The sequence below is a fragment of the Oreochromis niloticus genome, linkage group LG14, assembly GCF_001858045.2.
Source record: "Oreochromis niloticus isolate F11D_XX linkage group LG14, O_niloticus_UMD_NMBU, whole genome shotgun sequence".
NCBI lineage: Eukaryota > Metazoa > Chordata > Actinopteri > Cichliformes > Cichlidae > Oreochromis > Oreochromis niloticus.
Genome location: NC_031979.2, coordinates 21818385 through 21838207, shown reverse-complemented (window position 1 = coordinate 21838207; position 19823 = coordinate 21818385). Strand labels below are relative to the sequence as shown.

Below are 19823 nucleotides of genomic sequence, written 5' to 3'. Positions count from 1 at the left end.
GCTACAGGAGGGACCAAACTAGACAAATGACCCTAAACTAAGGAAGGGAGCCAGAAGAGGAAAGGGAGGAGGGGGAAGTTTGGGAGTCAGGACTTTCTGAATGCCTATTGGCTTCAGGATGTGTCCGTCATTTCACTTCCTCCTTGTTTAGCGTAAGATGCGAAGGCAGGAGGGAGGGTAGAGGGAGGTACCCTCAGACAGCGCTTTTCGCTCTCTCGCTCTCTTCTTTTTCACAAAAAAGACCGAACAGGGGTTGAAACTGAAACAGGGCAAGGTCTCGTAAAAAGGAGTGCGGTCTCTAGCTCCCCTTCATTCTCACGGTTTCCTGTTTAAAGGAGGCCATTTTGTAAGTGAGCCTGGAGAAGAGCACAACAAAGTTTGGGCATTGTTGTTGTTTTCTTTCTCTCTCTCTCTGCCCGCGGCGGAGAGTTTCACAACCAAGTTTGGACTTTCTTCTCTGCAGAGCAGCGCCTTTTGGATGCGAGAAGTGAAGGAGGGGTAGAGGAGAGAAGGCTGGGGGTGTCGTGTTCTCAGTCTCTTTACTTTGTGAGTGTTTCTCTCTCACACACACACTCACAGGCGCACACCGCTCACGCCTGCCATGCCCGAACAATAAGAGAGAAAAGAAGTGCTCCTTCCTGGATAAGGATTTTCTTCCTTGAGCCGCTGGAAGGAAGCGGGTTTGACGCGGGACACGGAGGGAAGCGGAGTCGTCCACTCAGCGTGCGTGTGTGTGTGTGAGAGAGTGTGTGTGTATCCATGTTTCAGCGTGTGAAGCCCTCCGCTTGAATGAGTGTAGCTTTTCCGAAAACTTGAGACTGCACCTGTGTGTTTGTGAGAGCCAGCGGACTCTGAATGGCTAATGCTAGCCCTTGTATGCCCTCGGGGGCGACGATGGCTCAGGTCTTCTTCCCCCCAGGTGGCACCTTACCACCCAGCTCAGCTATGATCCAGCAGGGGACCCCCATCGCCATGCACTCTTTGCCCACACCGGGTGGCTTTCCTGTGATGGAGCTGACTCCAGGGCATGGTGGTGGTGGGGCTGTGATGCCCGTGATGCCCGTGATGCCCACGATGCCCCAAATTCCAGCAGGGGTGTCCTTCATCATCCAGATTGGTCTGACCAGAGAATCTGTCCTCATGCCCCAGGCTGCTGACCTGGCCTATGTGAAACAAATGGCCTGCTCCATTGTTGACACCAAGGTAAGAAGCGGGTGGGTGGGTGTGGGTTTGTGTTTTCTCCAGATGGAAACCTGTTTAGGTGCAAGCCCTTCGTGGCATGTGTAGTTTTCTTACCTGTCAGGTGAACAGTTTTTGTTATACCTTTCACTTTCAGCCTGTGTGTATGTTGGTCTTGCAACAAACTCTTTGCGCGCAGTCCATTGTTGTCAAAGCGTAATGAAAGTGTTCCAACATTTATGCAGACAGAAGTCACTAGAACAAACAGCTTCGAGGACAGCGATTAGCATTTTTCCCCCCACACTGGTTAGACTTTAATGCCACATCTAGCAGCACACGTATGAGGCTGCTTGAGTGTCTAAGACGAGGAGACTTCACAGGAAAATTACCTGTTTAGTCTTCCCTTATTCAGCGTGTATGTGAATACAAAGAGGTGGAGTTTTGTCACTTTTATCAATTAGTTTCTTTTCCATTGCTTAAAAAGGCTGATTTAGTGCAGGTTGGTGAGATCTACATTTATACATTTAAAATTAGACTTCGCCCATCTACTGTGACCTAGGTTTGTAATGGTCAACGTTGCTTTCACTTCTCCTCAACGCAGCATCGCAAGTTTTGCATGTCATGGCATACGAACACATTTAGCCAATTTTAGTTCTGTGCCATACGCTTCAGTGATCTGTTTTTTCTTCTGCTGTCAGTGATCATTAACACTTGTTTTTGTCTTACCTTGCACATACTGTTTTCACCTTAATGACCTTAATGTGATTTTTTTTTTTTTTTTTTTGTTTAAGGACTTGTAGCCTTCCCCTGTTTTGTTTTGGTTTTTTTTTTTTTAAATGTTCAGTGGGAAAAGTGTAGATTTCTTGCACAAAACCCCAAAAAACACCCTTTTAACTGAAAGGGAAAACCTCAAAAAACACACGTGCAGAGAAATGACTTTGGGGGGGCGGGCAGTGACATCCTCTTTATAACAGGAAGCAACAAGTGTTATGGGAAATATGACATTTTTTTTTTTTAAATTGAGAACTCTGTGCTGATTTATTCAACCGTATAGTGTAGTTCCAGAAAACTGTTTACATTTTAGTGTGCATGTCCACACGCATACAGGAAATAACATTATCCATTCACTTAAGGTGGCAGTTTGAGCAGTGTATGCGTTTATTTGCCAGCTAGGCTGTTGGGTGATTAGCAGATTTCCACAGCCTTCTCAGAGCCGTTCTGTAAAACTCTCCATTACTGAAAATGTTCCAGGAAGCAGTGGTAACTCTCTCCAGCCAGTTTACCCTCTTTCCTAATCTGTTCCTGTGCACAACAGTCTTTGTTCTCCCTGGTCATATGAGTGGCTCACCGCCATGCTCTTGGTATAATTTGGAGACAGATAATTCAGCAGTGCATCTGCATCTGATGCTTTATTTGTATCAGACACATTGTTAGTCCAACTGAAGAGCAATTTGATGGTAAAAGATGTGCTGAGTAATGTAAAGAGAGGCTGTTTCCTGTACTCTGATGTCTGCTATTTTTACACTCAGTTTAGCCCTCAGGTATTTATTTTCTTTGTCATGCTTTTGCCAATTTCCAAACTATTTCCAGGTTACGTGATTTTAAAAAACCCCTGCAGCTGTTTCACGTTACATCTTTCCTTGGAGTCGTTAACAGTTTTCTGTTGTTAAACCTGTTTAGTTGTTCCTCTAGCTGATTAGTCAGTTGCACAGATTATCTTGGTGTAGGGCAGTTAAAATGAGTTTGGATCAGAATACCAGTGAAAAACGTACTGCAAGGAGGGAATGCTGAGAGCTTGTCATTTCATGTGTGCTTGTAGCAAGGCTGAAACATCATTTATTTTTCTATGTGAACTAGGTGGCACCTGTGTCCGTTTCTATGGGATTCTTCATGCGTGTTTCCCCTTGCATGTACTTTTTCTCTAACTCCAAAGTGACAAGCCGGGGAAGCAGCCAGATGTGAGACAGGAAGTAGTGAGGTGGGAGTCACGAGCATAATTTGCTTAAATGGTGTATTTGGTTGATTAGGTTAATTGCCCTTAACTGAGCCTGGTTCTGCTGGAGGTTTCTTCCTGTTAAAAGGGAGTTTTTCCATCGCACGGTCACCCAGTTCTCGCTCCAAGCGGGTTTGATTGTTGGGGTTTCTCTCTTTTTATTGTAGGGCCTTGACCTTACAGTATAAAACACTTTGAGGTGACTGCTCTTGTGATTTGGTGCTATATAAATAAAATTGAATTACTGAAGAGGCTAACAAGGCACAGGAGCTGCAAATGAGGTGTTCTGCAGGGCCTGTGTGAAATAAATAAATTATGAAAATAATTTATCAGAGCTACATTTCCAGAGAGCTTTTCTAATATGGCGACTGGCAGCAAGGAATTGTGTCTGCTTTTTCTGACAGAGAGAGGAATGTTGTTTCCACAGCAGAATGATAAATACACATTTGGGTACCACTTTGTGGTTCTTGCTCCACAGCATAAACTTTAGAAAAAAAGTTCCCATTTAATGCAAAAAAAAAAAAAAAAGCAACTTGGCTTCATTTTTTGCTTTGCTTCAGTCTTGTTGTTTTCAACATCTTTTGTCAGGCTGTCTAGGCTCAAGATGGCCAATGTTGAGAAGATGCATAAGCTTCAAAGCATCCTCCAAATGATTTAGTAAAAAGGTGCAGCCTTAAAAAAAGGTGTTATACTTTAAATATTTTCCCTGCTGTAAATGGGACATATTCTTTCAACAGGGCATTGGTTGATTTCAAGCTTATAACCCAAGCTTGATAAGCATGGTTTACTTTATTTACATACGGTAGTGATGTGTCATGTCAATTGTAATATAACTGCACCTCTGCTTAGATTGTACTCCCACACGGGGCTTTCCTGCGTTTCCTCTGGATTGTCCATTTCTTCCTCAGTTTACTCCTTAAAAGATAAAAGGTAGTGCATGAGGATGTTCCCGCCTTTCTTTTTGACCAAGGCTCCAGCCTCAGCAAGCTGCTCCTTTCTTGTAAAAGTTGTAAAGATGTAGTATGAAATGTAGATGAAAGAAACTCTGCTGTTCAAATGTCAGTGTAAGGGATGTTGTACAGTAATTGCTGGTGTTTCAGCCTCAAGTTTATATTAAAATTAATATGAATCTCTGATCGAGGGGGATCAGATGATGTGTGCATTGTAATGTGTTATTTCTCGTCTCTGCCTGATGTTTACTGTTTATTTTTATATAATAGAGAGAAAAAATCTGAAAATGTAACAGAAACAAAAAGGATCATGTAGCCTGATCTTTGTCAGACCTTATTAGTTGAGCCTCTCTCTCTGACACACACACATGCACACACTTAGAAATCCCTGAAATCCCCTAAGCACAAAATTCCTGTCCCGTTTGGAGCTGCAGCTTTAGGTGGGAAAGTTGGACAATGGGTGGTTTGTCTTGGCTTGGCCAACACCACCAGTGTAACACATGAGGTGGACTGCATGAATGCCTACAGTGGTGTGATTTGGGAGGTAGTGAAGGTAGTTTGGTACCCACACCGCCACCCCCACCTACGGTCATCTCTCCCATCCCAGAAAGGGTGAGTCATAGACTCTGTTTATTCACAGGATCCCTCCTTGTGTTCCATTGACACATTTTTCCATTCACTTCTGACTGGAGAAGCACGCTGTGCTTCCAACACAACACCCCATCTTAATTATAATTCTACTGCTTTTTCTAGTCTCCAGATCGGAGCATTAACCTCAGCAGTAACACAATTCTGTCTTTAGTCACAAGCAGTATGTTGTCTCTAAACTTTTCCAAACAGCGCTATGGCTCTAAAATCCTATGTAGTGCAACCCCTCTACTCACTCCTGATGGAGCAAGAACTGATAATGTGGCCTGGAAATCAGAAGTCTGTCTTCATTCAGCCATACGGTGTGGTGGCACTCATGCATTTGCTCTTGTTGGACAGGCCTCAACCCCTTTCCTTTTTGATCTTTCATGATTTACTTTCCCTTTTCCCTGCATGTTTCTGCCATCTTTTTTAAAATTATAGACAGAACTACTTTCCTTTCGTAACAACAGCTGTTTCTGCTAACGATCTTCAGGGTACCAACCTCCTGGACTTCTTCCCTCTTTACCTTCTCTTTTCATCTTGTATTTCCTCTCTTATCCGCTCATCGTTACTCCCTGCCTTATCTTCAGCTTCCTGTCATGTTCAGCCTCCTCTTTCCCACTGCATCCCATCCACCATTCATTCACTGTAATCTCTTTGGGTCCACCTGCCACTGCCTCTACCTGCAGGCTGGTCTTTTTATTAGGGTTTTTGTTTTGTTATGTTTTTTTTGTTTTTTTTTTAACATTCTGTTTTGTCTGCAATAGAAGAATAGAGGTTTGAACATGCATTCTTTCTAGGAAATAATGAGTCAGATGTCCTACACTTAATCTTTAAAAAAACAAATCATAATCACAGAAACTGCATACAGTAGGGTAAGGTCCTGTTACCCCCCCCCATGCCTCCCTCATTCAGCTAGTTTGACAAAAGGCGTGTCGCAGTAGTTAAACGTGTCTTTTCTTCCAACGAAAACAATTTGTTGAATTTCGTCATTAAGTAGATGCAGTACAATCTGGCTTGACGTCACTGGGTGTGTAACAGTATGTCGTATGTCAGCATGGGAACACAAGCGAGAACCTGTTGAGCCCCGTCAGTGTCGACTGTGTCACATTACCGGATTGTTAAACACGTCTGTGATCTAATCCGCGGTGACACACTTAACACGCAGTGAACAATGTGGGATCCAGCAGTGTTTGCAAGGAATCGCGCTGCTGTGAAATCTTTTAGATTTGTAGGAATTACTGTTTACAAAACGCTAGACGGCAGCTCAGGGTGTCTGTAGGTGTGACAGGAAACTCGCTGATTAAATGTTTCTCTGAAGCGAAGTGAAAATATAGCAGAGATGTTGCTTTTATTTAGTTGGTGAGCGGGTCACCTACCAATCGATGGATTGATTCCCAGCTCCCGTCTGTGAGTTGAAGCGCTGTTAAAGTGGTACAGATAAAAGCAGTGCATGAATGTGTTTGAGATTGGGCGAACGAGACTTGTAGTAGAAATGGAAATGGCTTTGAGTGCTTAAATTGAGTAGAGAGCTGCTATTGAAGTACCAGTCCATTCCTTAAAAACAGAAAGTATATGGAAGTACATGCAGGCCTTGTGTGTCACACACAAAAAAATATACACACATACAGCTGCAACTGAGAGCCCCAGCCCTGGCCATTGTTTCCATCTCCGTTTTGGAAGGGGCTGCTGCTTTATCTCCCTCCCTGGAGAAGAAGTTTGGCCCTGGGAATGGGATCATACACACCACCTCCTGTTTACCTCACTTACTTATACAAGTATAACACACACACACACACCAGTATAAAGTAACTCAACAGCTGGCCCTGATTTTCAAGATAAAGGTCCAGTGTGACAAACAAGGCCATATTGCTCATATGAAATGGCACAGTTCCTTGTTGAGCGTTGCTGAAGGTGAATGCAGTGACCAGCCTACACTTACACGTTCATTCACTGTAGTGATCTAGTGTTGTGGGGGTTTTTTAGCTTGCTGCTTAGATTATTAAAAAGCCTCCCATATGTGTCTGAGCTACTGGGCAAATACACTCTGCTTATCAGAACAAACCTTTGTTGGTCTGTGAATAAATGCCTGTCAATTAGCAAGACACTGGCTGGTGGACGTGCAGGCGCAAGAACAAACCCGGCCTTACGACATTTAATGATTGAGTGAAAATAATGCAGCAGCTCACCAGTTTAAGCAGCTTTAGCCAAATGCTCTGATCTCACTGTGACCATTATCAGCTAAACCTTTATCGCTATGAAGGAGCTAGTGTTTTCAAAGGAGTTTACCTGCAGTAGTGACACATATAAAATTCATCTTACCTAAACCCATCGCTCTCACCCCCCTTGATTTGCGTAGTAGCGGAACAGCTTTGCATCACTGACCGTGCCTGGTGTCTCCTAGCTGTTGCTGGTGTAGGGGAAGCTTAGCCTGCACAGGAGCATTTGATTATTCAAAGCACATGCTTTTGCCCCGCAGTGCAGTGAGGAGGATAGTTATCAGAGGGAGAAGATGAGAGGTGGGATGAAAGATGGAGATTTTCTTTTTTTTTTTTTTCATGTGCGTTTGAAACCTGATTTTCTGCTGAGATTGTTCACATGAAAGAATAGACAATGGCCAAATCAAATCAAATCCATCTCCTGGTGCATGAGACAATAAATTCAGATTAGTAGGTGTGATTGTAATTGCGAATGGTTTTCTGTCTCTCTATATTAGCCCTCGGTCAGATTGGTGATGGACACCAGCACTCCTATAACCCTCTTAAGAATGAGGGAAATAATTTCAGATTATTAGGAATATAGTTTCTTTTTGCCATAATATAAGAACGAGCTTGTTCTCAGTAATGAGTCCTGTCTCCAAAAGTAAATAAAGTGCATTTGTATAACAATCACAAAGTGCTTCACAATAAAACACAAGAAGATATATAAAAGGTTAACATATCATACCATCGTAAAGCAATAAAACACAACAAAGTTCTACTGCCAGTAGTTTCCCAGTGCTGTTTCAAAAGAAAACTTCCTTTCTACTGGAACATGTATTTGCAAAGTTTCACAAACACATGTTCTTCCTTTTCTGTTGTAATTCAGTTTCAGGTAACAAATCATATATTAAATGGCCTTCTGGTAACCCTGAAAATGAAGGAGAAGCCTTTAACATGGTTTACTTTATGGAAGAGTCTAATTTAACCCAACCGTGATGTTTGGGTAAAGTCCTACCTCAGTAGGTAAACACATGACATCAGTACTGACGGGTTAGTGTCACTGTAAGAAGCACACAGTTCTTAACATGATATATATGGAGAATATATACACTGAATACTTTATTTGTGGCCTTTATAATGATCACACCTCAATCATTAAATGGATATTTTAGAGACAGTAGCAAGCATTAATGATCAGTTACAGGCCTTTGGCCTTTTCATGCACACACATGAATACTATAGTGGTATAAGAACTATTTGAAATAATGATAATAATCAGGATAATCATAGATTTATGAATTTGAGTTTGATAGATGTCATTGCAGTCATTTAGGGTGCAGAATAGCAGACTGACCCATTGCACGTGTCATGTGACAAGTAGTGTGCATACAGCATGTGGGCAGAGCAAATAAGGTTTAGTATGTTGAAGTGGATTCTTGATTTGTTTTATTCATTTTTATGAAAACATTTCAACAAAAACAGGCTTTGTAAGAGCAGAAGCAACACCAACTCATCTCTATAAATGTGTGGCCACACTTTTGTCATATGACTGGAGTTCAGCGTTTAGCCTCTGGCTTTTTCTTTCTTCTCCTCTTTCACTTCAGCACTAAAGCCGTGGAACACATGGGGAGAGGAAAATGGGAAAAGAAGAGAGGAGAGGGGACAGACCAAAAAAAGAGGAGGGGGATGACTCAGAGCACAGTAATGTGGCCCATTGTGGCCCTCAGCATACAGCTTTGTGTGTTTGTGTCCCCATGGCACTCTTGGCACATGGGGAATGTACAAACAGTCCTCACATGGGCCATTGCATGTGTGCTTTTCTCTGGAGAACTTCTTAAGGTGTTTTCAGAGCAAGTTGAGTAATGATGATCAGCGAAACTGATTGTAAAGCGGAAAGAAAAGGAGAACAGAGGATCGCTGGTGTGTCAAGGACAGGCACAAGGTGGTGTTCGGCATCAGTTCTGTGACGCACCCTGATTTTACACAGTACTGGGATGGGTCTCATTCCTGACATGGGGACGGTTGTAAAGGACCCCCAGCATACAGGGTTAATTATGCAAAGGGGCTGGTTAAACCCAAACCACGATCTTTTTCTAAACCTAACAAAGTAGTTTTTGGTGCTTAAACCTAACAAGAAATAAAAGTAAAAAGAGTGACAGAAAAAAAACAAGTCGGTGAGTGTAAAATAAATTAAAGCAAGCCCAAGCCTTGGTTATGAAACTTATGACTTATTCTACCGCTACGCCTCTAACCTCCAAATGCGGACTTTGACCCACATTAAATATGAACTGTTACGTCTTGCTGTCCAGTAGCTACAGCCATTGTGACAAAGCAAAAAGCAAAAAAAAAACAACAACAAAAAAACCCACCTTGTGCGTGTCTCAGTGACGGTTCTGTTTGACACACTGGAGTGAGAATGCATCGTTTCTTTCAATATGATTCACACGTTTGCTGTTGGTGTTATGTTAGAGTTGGATTTAAAGGAGTTATCTTTTCCAGAACTTTGGGGGATTGTAGCACGCAGGGAGATGCTGGAGCGTCACACTGTAATTCAGAAGCAGTCATGCAGAGAAATTCCCAGCTTTCCTCCTATTCCGACATGATTATCACTGTGAATGAGTCATTTCTGTCAGTTATGTGGAGACAATGTGTGACGTAACCTATATGCAAGAGCTAGCTAAGCTAGTTTTTCGTGATGCTCAGAAAGGAATCTTCAGCTCTATCCACTTTCAGTCTAGCAATCTTAATCAGCATGTAGTTAAAATACAAACAAACGTTTGTTTGCATTTTCATTTTTATTTACTTATCTATTTTGAAATTTTTTGAGGCTCTTCCTTAATGAGTTAGAATTGGCTATTTGAGTCATACGAAGGCCTGTTTTCTGCCGCCCCGGCTTCTTGTCATGAATCAGTAAGTTGCACGCAGAGTGGATTGGGTCCGGTGTTTCAATCAGCTTACCTTCCCAGACCTGTGCCAAGGAAAGAGACAGGAGGAGGAGGAGAAGGGTGGGGGTTGATGCAGACAGGAGCTGCTACCAACAAAAGACTGGTTCAGAAAGAGTAGGGTGCGCCTCCTTTATCCCCAGACCCCTCTCTCATGCCTGGTTACGGCTCTCATATTACCTCTCCATCCTCCGTGATGCTTGGAGCAGAATGAGATGCTTTGTCCCTGCGCTCCTGCTCGGGACTAAGCTTCTTCCATTTACTTACTAAGTACATACACACAGACACACACATTATACATAACCTTTTACCATTTTCGTTTATTTTAGCTTGATCTACCTGCTGCTTGCACTTTTAATATCATGCACAAGAGTGCTTAACAACAGTTTTTTGTGCGTCATTAGCTTAATGATTTTTCCGTTATGAATCTTTACGATTAAGTGTTTTCTAACTTTATTGCTTGTATGTCATAAACTATGTGCTTGATGTGTGAATGTGATGATACGCACTCCCTCCCCTTCCAGTTTCTCTGGTTTACACAGAAATCTGTGGTATTTAGAAACCAGCACGCGGGGAATGTAAACTTGATGGCTTTGCTCTCCAGGACTACGGGTACACAAGAACACTTTACCAGAAAAGCATGAGTCAGGCAGTACAACCGAAGCTATACTAATTCAGAAGCTTACATTAAGTTTTTGTTGAAAATCCATGCTGGGAATCAGCATCTAATCAGCAATCACCAGTAATTTTACAATGAATCAGCAGTAAGTCATAGCTGACCAAAAAGACTGCGTGAAGACTACTACTGCCTACTTAAAAATTCAATCTCACAGATGACTTAGTTTTCTAGTTTTTAAAAGTGAATTCAGTAAAAGTAAGAAAAGTATATGGACGTCTGTGCAGAACTTGTTACTTGGAAGAGATTTCTTCAGTCATTTGTTTGGCAAATCTCGCCCTACTTGTTTAAGCAGCCACTCAGACTGGCACAGATTCACTGCATTTTCCCTGTCTTGAATGTTCAGGTTCATGCAATAAATAAAGCGACTTTTGTTTGCCAGTAGATGTTTATTCATATTAGGTTACTCTATGCTCAAAAGGCTTTCCTAGTATCACGTTTCAAACAGGAAACTTATCAAATCCAGGAAGAAAGAAGCTTTTGCATCTGACCTTCAGTGCGCCTTTTGCAGAGATCATGATAGTAAAACGATTTCCATTATTTCCACTGATAATCCTGATGCAAAATCTCTCGACTTGCTTTGAATCTTTTACGATGTGTGTGTATACAGTCACATTCACACTTTAACAGTTAAACAGACGAGACTTTCTAGAAGAAACCGGAAATTTCAGATAATCCGCCTCTGTTCACAAGTGATTTACTTGGACGTAATTCTAGTGACGGTATGAGGACATAGTTTACTTTACTGCGTTATTTACATTTCATTTGTGCTTCTTTCACTTATCCTCGTTTTGCTTTCCTTCTTTATGTCTGCCAAGCCCAGCGGTTAGCTGACGTCATGGGTTTTACTTAATTCCTTGTAGTCCTGGCACAGAGCTGTCAGTCACTCCTGCAATTTATTACGTGACGTATGTGTTTCAGAGACAACAGCTTTGTTTTCTTTAAATCCAGCATGGTGCACAGTACAGTCTTCGCAGGTGACAGAGGACACTGTAAAGGGCAGTGATGGTTATCGTATTTATTTATTTTATTTTTTTTGTGGACTCAATCTTTTCACCAGCATGTGACCTCACTGGGGTTAAAAATAGAACAGCCAGCGCAGTAACGTGTTTGTTCCATCACGAACGCTGTCAGCACAAAAGGAAAAATTCCTGCGCTACACCAACTTGTTGTCAGGATCTAATGAGGGCAGTAACGTTGACGTCTTTACGTGCCCGTTGCCATGGCAGCCCCTCATTAAACACCTCATCATTTTTAAAAAGGTGGGGTCCTTACAGAGTCCCGTGCCTGACATGTTAACAAGGATGGTGGGATTTATGGTGCAGCCTCAGGGTTGTCTGGCAGTCAGAGATAAAAAGCAGAAAGTGAAGTACAGGTGTACCTCCACCCATTATCATCCTCATCTTCAAGAGTGTGGCGTCCACGCACACGTGCACTTTTTTCTTGGGGGGGGTTACACAGCAAGATGTGGATGCTCAAACAATGTGTGTTGTTTGAAGGGATACAACATGTTTCCTGTCTGCTATAAAACGCCTGGATCGGGTTCCTGTTGTGATAGCCAGCTTCTGCTGCAGAAACGCATCACTGTGGAGGACCATGTAAGGCTATGGAGGTCACACTGTTTACAGAGCTCAGCGTGCGGTGTACACAGCAACGCTGACGTCCAAGTTCTTGTCACTGGAGATTGGCCCAGTTAATTCTGAAGAGCTGCTGTGTTTTTTTTTTAATGATGTTTGTGTTGCTTTTAATGCTGTTTTGAAAATTATTCATCCGTGTTGCCAAAAGGTCACAACTGGTGTTCTTTGCATACGCAGCTAGGAAAATTCGGTGGCTTTTATGAACTGGATGTCTATAAATGGTTAGTTTTTTAAATAAAATGGAAACTTTTTGTTTTGTCTTTGACTTAATACTTTCATTCGGGAGGGAGTGTGTGTGTGTGTGTGTGTCTATGTGCATGCATACGTGCGCTTGTGTGTTCAGTGACAACTGTAAGTGCCTTATTTGAACATGTCTTACTCTCCTTCCTCAGGCCCGTATTTTATGTTTATACATATGTTCATTTACACCTTCCAAAAGCTATAAACCATATGCTCATGCCAAATTTGCAATTTCCTGTTGTGGCGATAACAAAAAATTGAAATAAATGGATAATATTTCTATTATTGATCTTAAAACATTGCCACCTCTTATTCGTTTAATCCACCCAGTTAAGCTTACTTGGAAAAATCTGCAGTACTAATGTAAAATGATTGATGCAGAGCTCCCTGCCTTAAGGTAGTCAGAATAGGTTTTTTTTTTCTTTGGTTGTTTGTCTGAGGTTTTGCCGTTTCCCCGTATTGTCTCATACAACATTAACAATCATCATTTCTCGCCAAGCAGCCGACAGAGTACAAGTTAGATCCAAAGCATCATGCGCATTCAGTAAATTCACAACATCAAAACTTTGTCAAATGCAGTAAAAGTGAGGAGGATAAAGATCGAAATTTGCTGCTTGTAGCTATGTAGCTACATAGCTATGGCTAGCTGGCACTGAAGAGGCTGCTGCATTCATTGTGCATGCCCGAGCATACATTCTTGCGTGGCTTGGTGGTCGATGATGGCTCGTGCAGAGCTTCAGGAGGGGAAGTGATGGGGAGGATGAAAAGCAGAAGCAACCAGCGAACTCAGCAGGACATAAAAGTCTCTGTTCTTCACACATGCAGTGCCTTTTATATAAAGAGGGTCTATATTTAGAAGCACTGTTCTGTAGCTGTTTGACATAACCTCAACTTTGAAATGGCGCTGACTGAACTGGACATCAGTGGTAATGATTTACACGCACCTGTAGCCGATGTGCTTACTCAAATAAAACAGGAAATAAAATCTACATTCTGCTGCTCCTACTGCTGTTTTAGCATTCCTTTAACTTCATCTTCTATTCTCTCTGAATAAATTTTAGCTCGTCATTCATTCATTCCTCAGAACAACTCATCATTACGGGAGGCTAACGTAGCTGATGTGTACGAGGAGTATCAAGTTAAGCAAAATAAAGTTTTCCCTCCCTTCTAGAGTTTGAAAAAACTTGTAGAATATTTAAAAAATGATCTAAACTGCCTGCACTTGTTTAATGTCAGATAAAAATCTCTCTCTTTACCACTGTGCATGTGACCTGCTTTATATGACCAAAGACTGAGGTGACAAGGAAATAAAGTAAGAGAGGAAATGGCAAGCATTGATGTGACCTCAAGTGTGCATGTGTCTGGGTTTTGTTTTTTGTTTTTTCCCCCCCAAGCTAAAATTTCCCAAAAGCCAATACTTTGATGGTATCTGTGTGAGGGCACAAACGGAGATGATGTTTTGTGTATAAAGAGCACATCACTTGTGTTTGAATCCGTTTGTGTGAGTCTGTGTTCCTGTGTAATCTGGTTTAAAAAATATATCTTGCTCTCATTAAAGTTGAAAGTTGCAACAGCACACAAAGGCCCACATCAACAAAAAAGTGGCACTTGTCATTGTTTAGGGTGACAATGGTGACGTTTGCTTGGGTTATGAATTTAGATACATGGCTGTTCACGATTGCCTTCTGAAACTTTAAAGTACTTGAACAGCTTCCTGTCAACCACATCTGTTCATGTATTGCCACCACTTACATGAGAACAGCAATTGATCCGTCCGAGGTTGCCTGCTGTTAGTTTTTGATTGAAAAAATGAAAACTTTTTTTTTTTTCTTAAGACACTGTTTGTTATTACAGGTTGTTATAGCAATCTACAGATGTGCATCAGTAGCATGTTTTAGATGTTTTCAGTCAGTGACAGTTTTGGACTGCAAGGCAGCTTAGCACCAGACTTACCATGAAGCCATGTGTTTTTTCAAACATGCAGAATATAATTTGGCATTTTCTTGCAGAAACAAATATCTGTCATGACACCGTTTATTACTCAAAAGTCCTTGTTGCTCATTATTAATGGTGCCTCCGTAGAGTTGAGTTATGCGTGTGTGCTGAAGGCTTGAACATCACAGATATTCGGTATTTGTTTTTTGTCATCATTACGCATGTTCTTTGGATATTGTAACAATATCATGCAGGATAGACGATAAAACACTCTTCTCTGAAGCCTGTATTGAGAAACTTAAAAAAATTTTTTTCCATTTAATTGTTACCATTGTGTAATGGAACAAGGGTTTTGCCTTCAGGGTAAAAAGAAAGTACACCCTTATTCAGTTGTAAGTAAACCTATATTTGTTTCATTAAGAGAATAATTAGTCACCAGGTCCTGCTAATCAAATGCACTTGATTGACTGACCATCAATAAATGTGAGGGTTATAACTCCATCGTTTTATAGTGAGAATGCCGTGAAGAGTGGAGAGCAGTCAGAGTGGTTGCCAATCTTTCCAGTGGACTGCTACTCCTTTTTTCTGCTGCTCTAGGAATAGTATAAGACGGAGGCAGTTGATCCGCTGTAGGGAACTCTTCCCAGGAGTGGACATCGCAGGAAATTCATTTCAAGGTTAGACCATGCATTTCTCAGAGGAATTGGCAAAAATCCTCGGATTCTACAGGGCTCATGAAAGTACAATTATAACAACACTGACCAGATTTGGGGTTTTTTGGAAAGGTTTCCAAGAGAATATGGCAGCATAGTTTCAGTTTGCAAAATTGCATTTGAAAAAAACCACAAGACTTCTGGAACAATGAACTCTTTGAGCTGAGGAGACCAAATTGGAGATATTTGGCCAGAGCCATGTTTGGAGAAACCTAAACACAGCACATCAACACAAACATCCCACACCAACTGTCAAGCACAGTGCGGGAAGGGTGATGATTTGGACTTGTTTGGCAGCCACAGGACCTGGGGACCTTGCAGTCATCGATTTGATCATGAACTCCTTTGTATACCAAAGTATTCTACGGTCAGATGTGAGGCAATCTGTCTGACAGGTAAAGCTTGGCCTAGATTGGGTGACACAACAAGACAATGAAGCCAAGTATGACATCAAATCTACAAGAGAATGGCTGAAACGGAAAGAAATAAAGGTGTTATAATCGCCCAGTCAAGGTCCAGTCCTCAACCTGATCCAAGTCTGGTGGGACATTAAGAGAGCTGTGAACAAACAAATGGCTGAATTGAAATGATGGCATAAAGAAGAGCGGGCCAAAATCCCTCCACAGTGTGAGAAACTGATTAAAATAAACAGAAAATTTATTACTTCAAGTTACTGCTGCTAAAAGTGATCCAGAAAGCTGTTGACCTGTAGGGTGTTGTTAGATTTTCACACACTGCTTCTGCATTTTTTGGCTTTCTTTTTGGTAAATAAATATGTGATTTTATTTCTTTTTTGTAGTTTATTTCAGGTTGTTTTTACTAACTTTTAAGACCTGTTAAGGACCAGATTATTTTTATTGTGTCCATAAAATCTTAGTATTGAAAAGTTATTTATTTTTTTACCATAACTGTGTGTGCTATCATATAGTCTGTTATTTAATAATGTCCCGATTAGATCGCGATCGCGAACAAAGTGTGTTAGTCAAGTCAGTGATGAAGTGAGAGATCTATCTTCCAACTTTACCATGACATTACCTTGTGTGAGAGGGTGTGAACCACACTAAAGACAATGTTGGCCTTTATTAGTTTACTTTATAAGGCAGTTGCTGTCCTGTTTCTCATCAGTGTGTAGACAGAAAAAAAGGAGGAAGGAAGACTAATCAATAAAAGAGGGCATTAAAGGACAGTTAGTATTGAAGAGGAAATTAAAGGTGACGGGAAAACAAAGGCAGGGGACATAAAGAAATACTAGTTCATAATTCATTTCACTCATAATGGCTTCATTGACCTGAATAGTAGAGGGAACACTGGGCAACCTGATCCCTGGTACCTCAGAGAAAGCAGCTACAGATCCACCCCTTCTGCAGGCAAACATCATCACACTATACTACACCTAACTGTATACTACAATACCATCAGGTCTTTGTGCACACAATGTACACAAACAGATATATTCAGACTCCACGTCTTGTAAGAATATGCATAGCTTTTAACCTCCCAGCAAGATATACAGTGTATGATTATATGATTATAAGACAAATGATTAAATTTCTCAGCATGCTGACATAGATGAAAATTATTTGTGGTACTTATTCTTATTCCACCATTACCAAAAAAAACTAAATGAGTATTTTTCTTTTATGAGGTAGCAGTGGTTTTTCGGAGCTTGGATTTTGTGCTTTTCAGCCGAGCTGTAAAGACTTGTGGTGTGCAGAGACGTGGCAGCTGCAGTTATGATTATTGGATTGTGTATGTTTTGGACGGTAGAATGTGCAGAATAATATGACTAGCTGCCTTGAATTGCCTGCTAAGAGGCGAGCTGTGACATCAACAGCGTGAGGTTAATCGCAGAGAGGCTGGCATCAAATAGCGCCACGGGGCTCATAGAAGACGGCTGTCTGTGGATTTGGAAAGAGCTTGGAGTCTCCTCTGATCTGGGCTCTGTGGGTGTTTTGTAATTACTAATGGCTGCAGTTGGTCTTAGTTGTGGCAATCCCTGGTACCGATGCATGTAGCTATTACATGATTCACTCCCATCAGACATCAGTCTGTGTGTGATTGTGGGTTTTTAAGTCTGTACTTGGGAAAGGTTGGAGCCTCTGCTCATTTGTATCTGCAACGTCTGATTGACTCAAAACCAAAAACTGCTGTGCCAGAGCGCTGGGATTAAAGGGCCATTTAACTCAAACAAAAAACTGAACAAACAAAAACAGAACCATAAAAACATTAAGAACATTAAGATGGCTTCAATTTTATCTGGATATATTCTGAAATTTAATATTTGTTTTTCACAGAACTTTTTGCAACATTTGTTCTGTAATCTGCACGCTTAATAGACTCAGAGTAACTGAACAGACATGAGATGTACTAGTAGTAGTGATATTAGTAGTAATGATGATGATATGGCTATGCTTCACTCTTTTTACTGAACCTCACATACAGCTATGCAGAAAGCTTCCTGCTTTCACCACTATTGTTGTTGTTCAAGTAGGGTCCCACCCTCACGCCAGCATCCACTTGGTTAGTTGACTAAAAAAAAAAGGACCTTTAATCCGACCCCTGGTAAAAGCTACAAGCAGTTTCACAGCCTGTGAAACTCGTCTCTTCATCGTTCTGAGGGCCCTGTGGTCAATTTCAGTCAAGCTTCCTCAGTTTGGTGAAGAGAAAAAATCCACACCTACCACACGCTGGTGGACATCTCTCAAAATTCTGTAGGTATTTATTTTTTAAAAATCCACCGTTTCAGTGTATACATCAACACTGAAACTTTAGAAAAGGTTGCCCCATAAAAACCAAAACGACAGCCATGTGAAAAAGATTTTTGACATGCACATTTACTACCGGTAAATCCCATGATTTAGTCACTTATTGAAAGACCTTTAACAGCAATAACTTGAAGTAATAATTTTCTATGTGGCTTTTTGAGTCTCTCACATTGAGGAATTTTGGACCACTTTTCTTTCCAACGTTGCTTCAGTTCATTGAAATGCTTTGGCAGGACCTAAAGAAAGCATAAACGTGCATAAATGCCTGAAATCCTCAGTGGGGTTCAGGTGTGGGCTTTGACCAAGCCATTGCAACACCTTAAATCTTTTTTTTTTTTAATTATTCTGCAGCCACTCCATTGTTTCAAGCTTTATAATAGTTTGGTATCAGAGAAGTTCATGGTCTGCAAGTCGTCCAGGTCCTTTGGCTGCAAAACGAGCCAAAATCATCACTCCCTCACCTCCGTGCTCAACAGTTGTTGAGTGCTGATATGCTGTGTATTGTGGATCACGGCCACACAACTCCACTTTGGTCTCATCTATCTGGGGGACATTGCTCTGGAAGGTTCAGATGCACCTTTGTAAAACTAAGCTGTGCTGCCTTGTTCTTTATAGAGAGATGATGTTTTCTGATTGGTAACCCTTCAAAAAAAAGCCATACTTGTTCAGTCTTGTTCTGACTGTACTATCTTGAACATTATTCTGATTTTAAGGCTTGTGGCTTTTTTGTTTTAGTTCACTCTCACCACTCTTATCACAAACAAAATCTTAAAAGCTCCTTGCTTAACATGAAAAGGCAGACTACTCTTTTTTTTTTTTTTTTAATCAAGGGAAAAATGAGCTAAAACAGAGAGAACTTACATTTATCAGGTTGCCCGTAGCTTCAGTGAGTGATGTGATGGTAGAATATCAAGTGCCATTTCACTTTCATAAGTAGACGGAGAGAGACAGATGCAATGCTGAGCAAGCTGGGTATTATTAAGGGTTTTATTGAAATGGCGACACTACCCTGATTTAGAGACTTTGTTAGCACTGTGTGTGTGTGTGTGTGTTCATTTCTAATGTTAAAGCCCTTATACCTGTGACTTTTCTGGTTGCAGTGGATGCTGGAGACCTTTAAATGCCACTATATGTGCTTTTTGTGACTTTTTGTTGACTGTGTGGTCAGTAGCAGCAGGCCAACGTCTGGGCGTGGTGAACTCACTGTGTAGCTTGGCAGCAGTACAAGCCAGGCCTGGATTTCAGATGTGGTGATGTGGAGTGGCTGTTGGGGAAACAGAGGCAGACTGTCTATGTGCAGAGGAGGGGAAAAAAAGGGAAATGAGGGGGAGAAGAGAGGGTGTGTCTGGTGGTGGTTTGTGTGTGTGTTATTGTGTTGTTTCAAGTTGGAGACCTGGGTTCCCTTTTCTATAAGTGATTAGAGCTTACCCAGAAGCAGGAAAGCTTATAAGAGTGTGTCTGTGTGTTTATTTTTTATACATTTGTTTCTCTTCATCTTTCTGGTTTCATTTATGCTTACTTAAAAAACAAATTATTATAAAAGCACACAAAGGTCCTGCTCCCTCTCTTTCTCTGTGGTGTCCTGTGTGGTGTGACCACTGAAGTGAGCCAGACTGCATTAACTATTCAAGAGAGCAGGGTTTCCCTATGACAGCCTCCCTCGCTCTGCTGACTTCTGATTGACACGCTCATCTCTCATATCTCTGAAAGAACTTCATGGAAACACCTGTGCGCGCTTGTGTGTGCCATTGTGCGACTGACAGGAAAAGGGGATAAAGTTTCTCCTTTGTCTTGCCTTCCACGTCGACCGACTTGCTTGATTTGTGGAAATCAGCTTGTGTTTCTTGTTTAACAGTGATAGCATCAGCATGCGTTTGCATGTTGGCGGTTATATATCCCTGCAGCGTTACATAGCAGAGCATGCGAGAATTAGTTGGAGACATACAGTAGAAGTTATGCTTG

General features: G+C 41.4%; 1 protein-coding gene across 3 annotated transcripts in view; it reads left to right on the top strand.

Moving 5' to 3' along the window:
* Nucleotides 1–8: 8 nt before the first annotated feature.
* The window catches only part of prkd2 (protein kinase D2), a 31629-nt gene continuing 11814 nt past the window's right edge, over nt 9–19823 (top strand). Inside the window, exons 1-2 of one of the 3 annotated variants that reach the window (XM_005455769.4) lie at nt 10–346; nt 464–1203. In XM_005455769.4, coding sequence (XP_005455826.1) covers nt 856–1203 — 348 coding nt within the window. In that variant the 5' untranslated portion in view covers nt 10–346; nt 464–855. Of the gene's footprint in view, nt 1204–19823 lie in introns of all 3 variants that reach the window. The other 2 variants (XM_005455770.4, XM_005455768.4) reach the window with 2 other exon arrangements.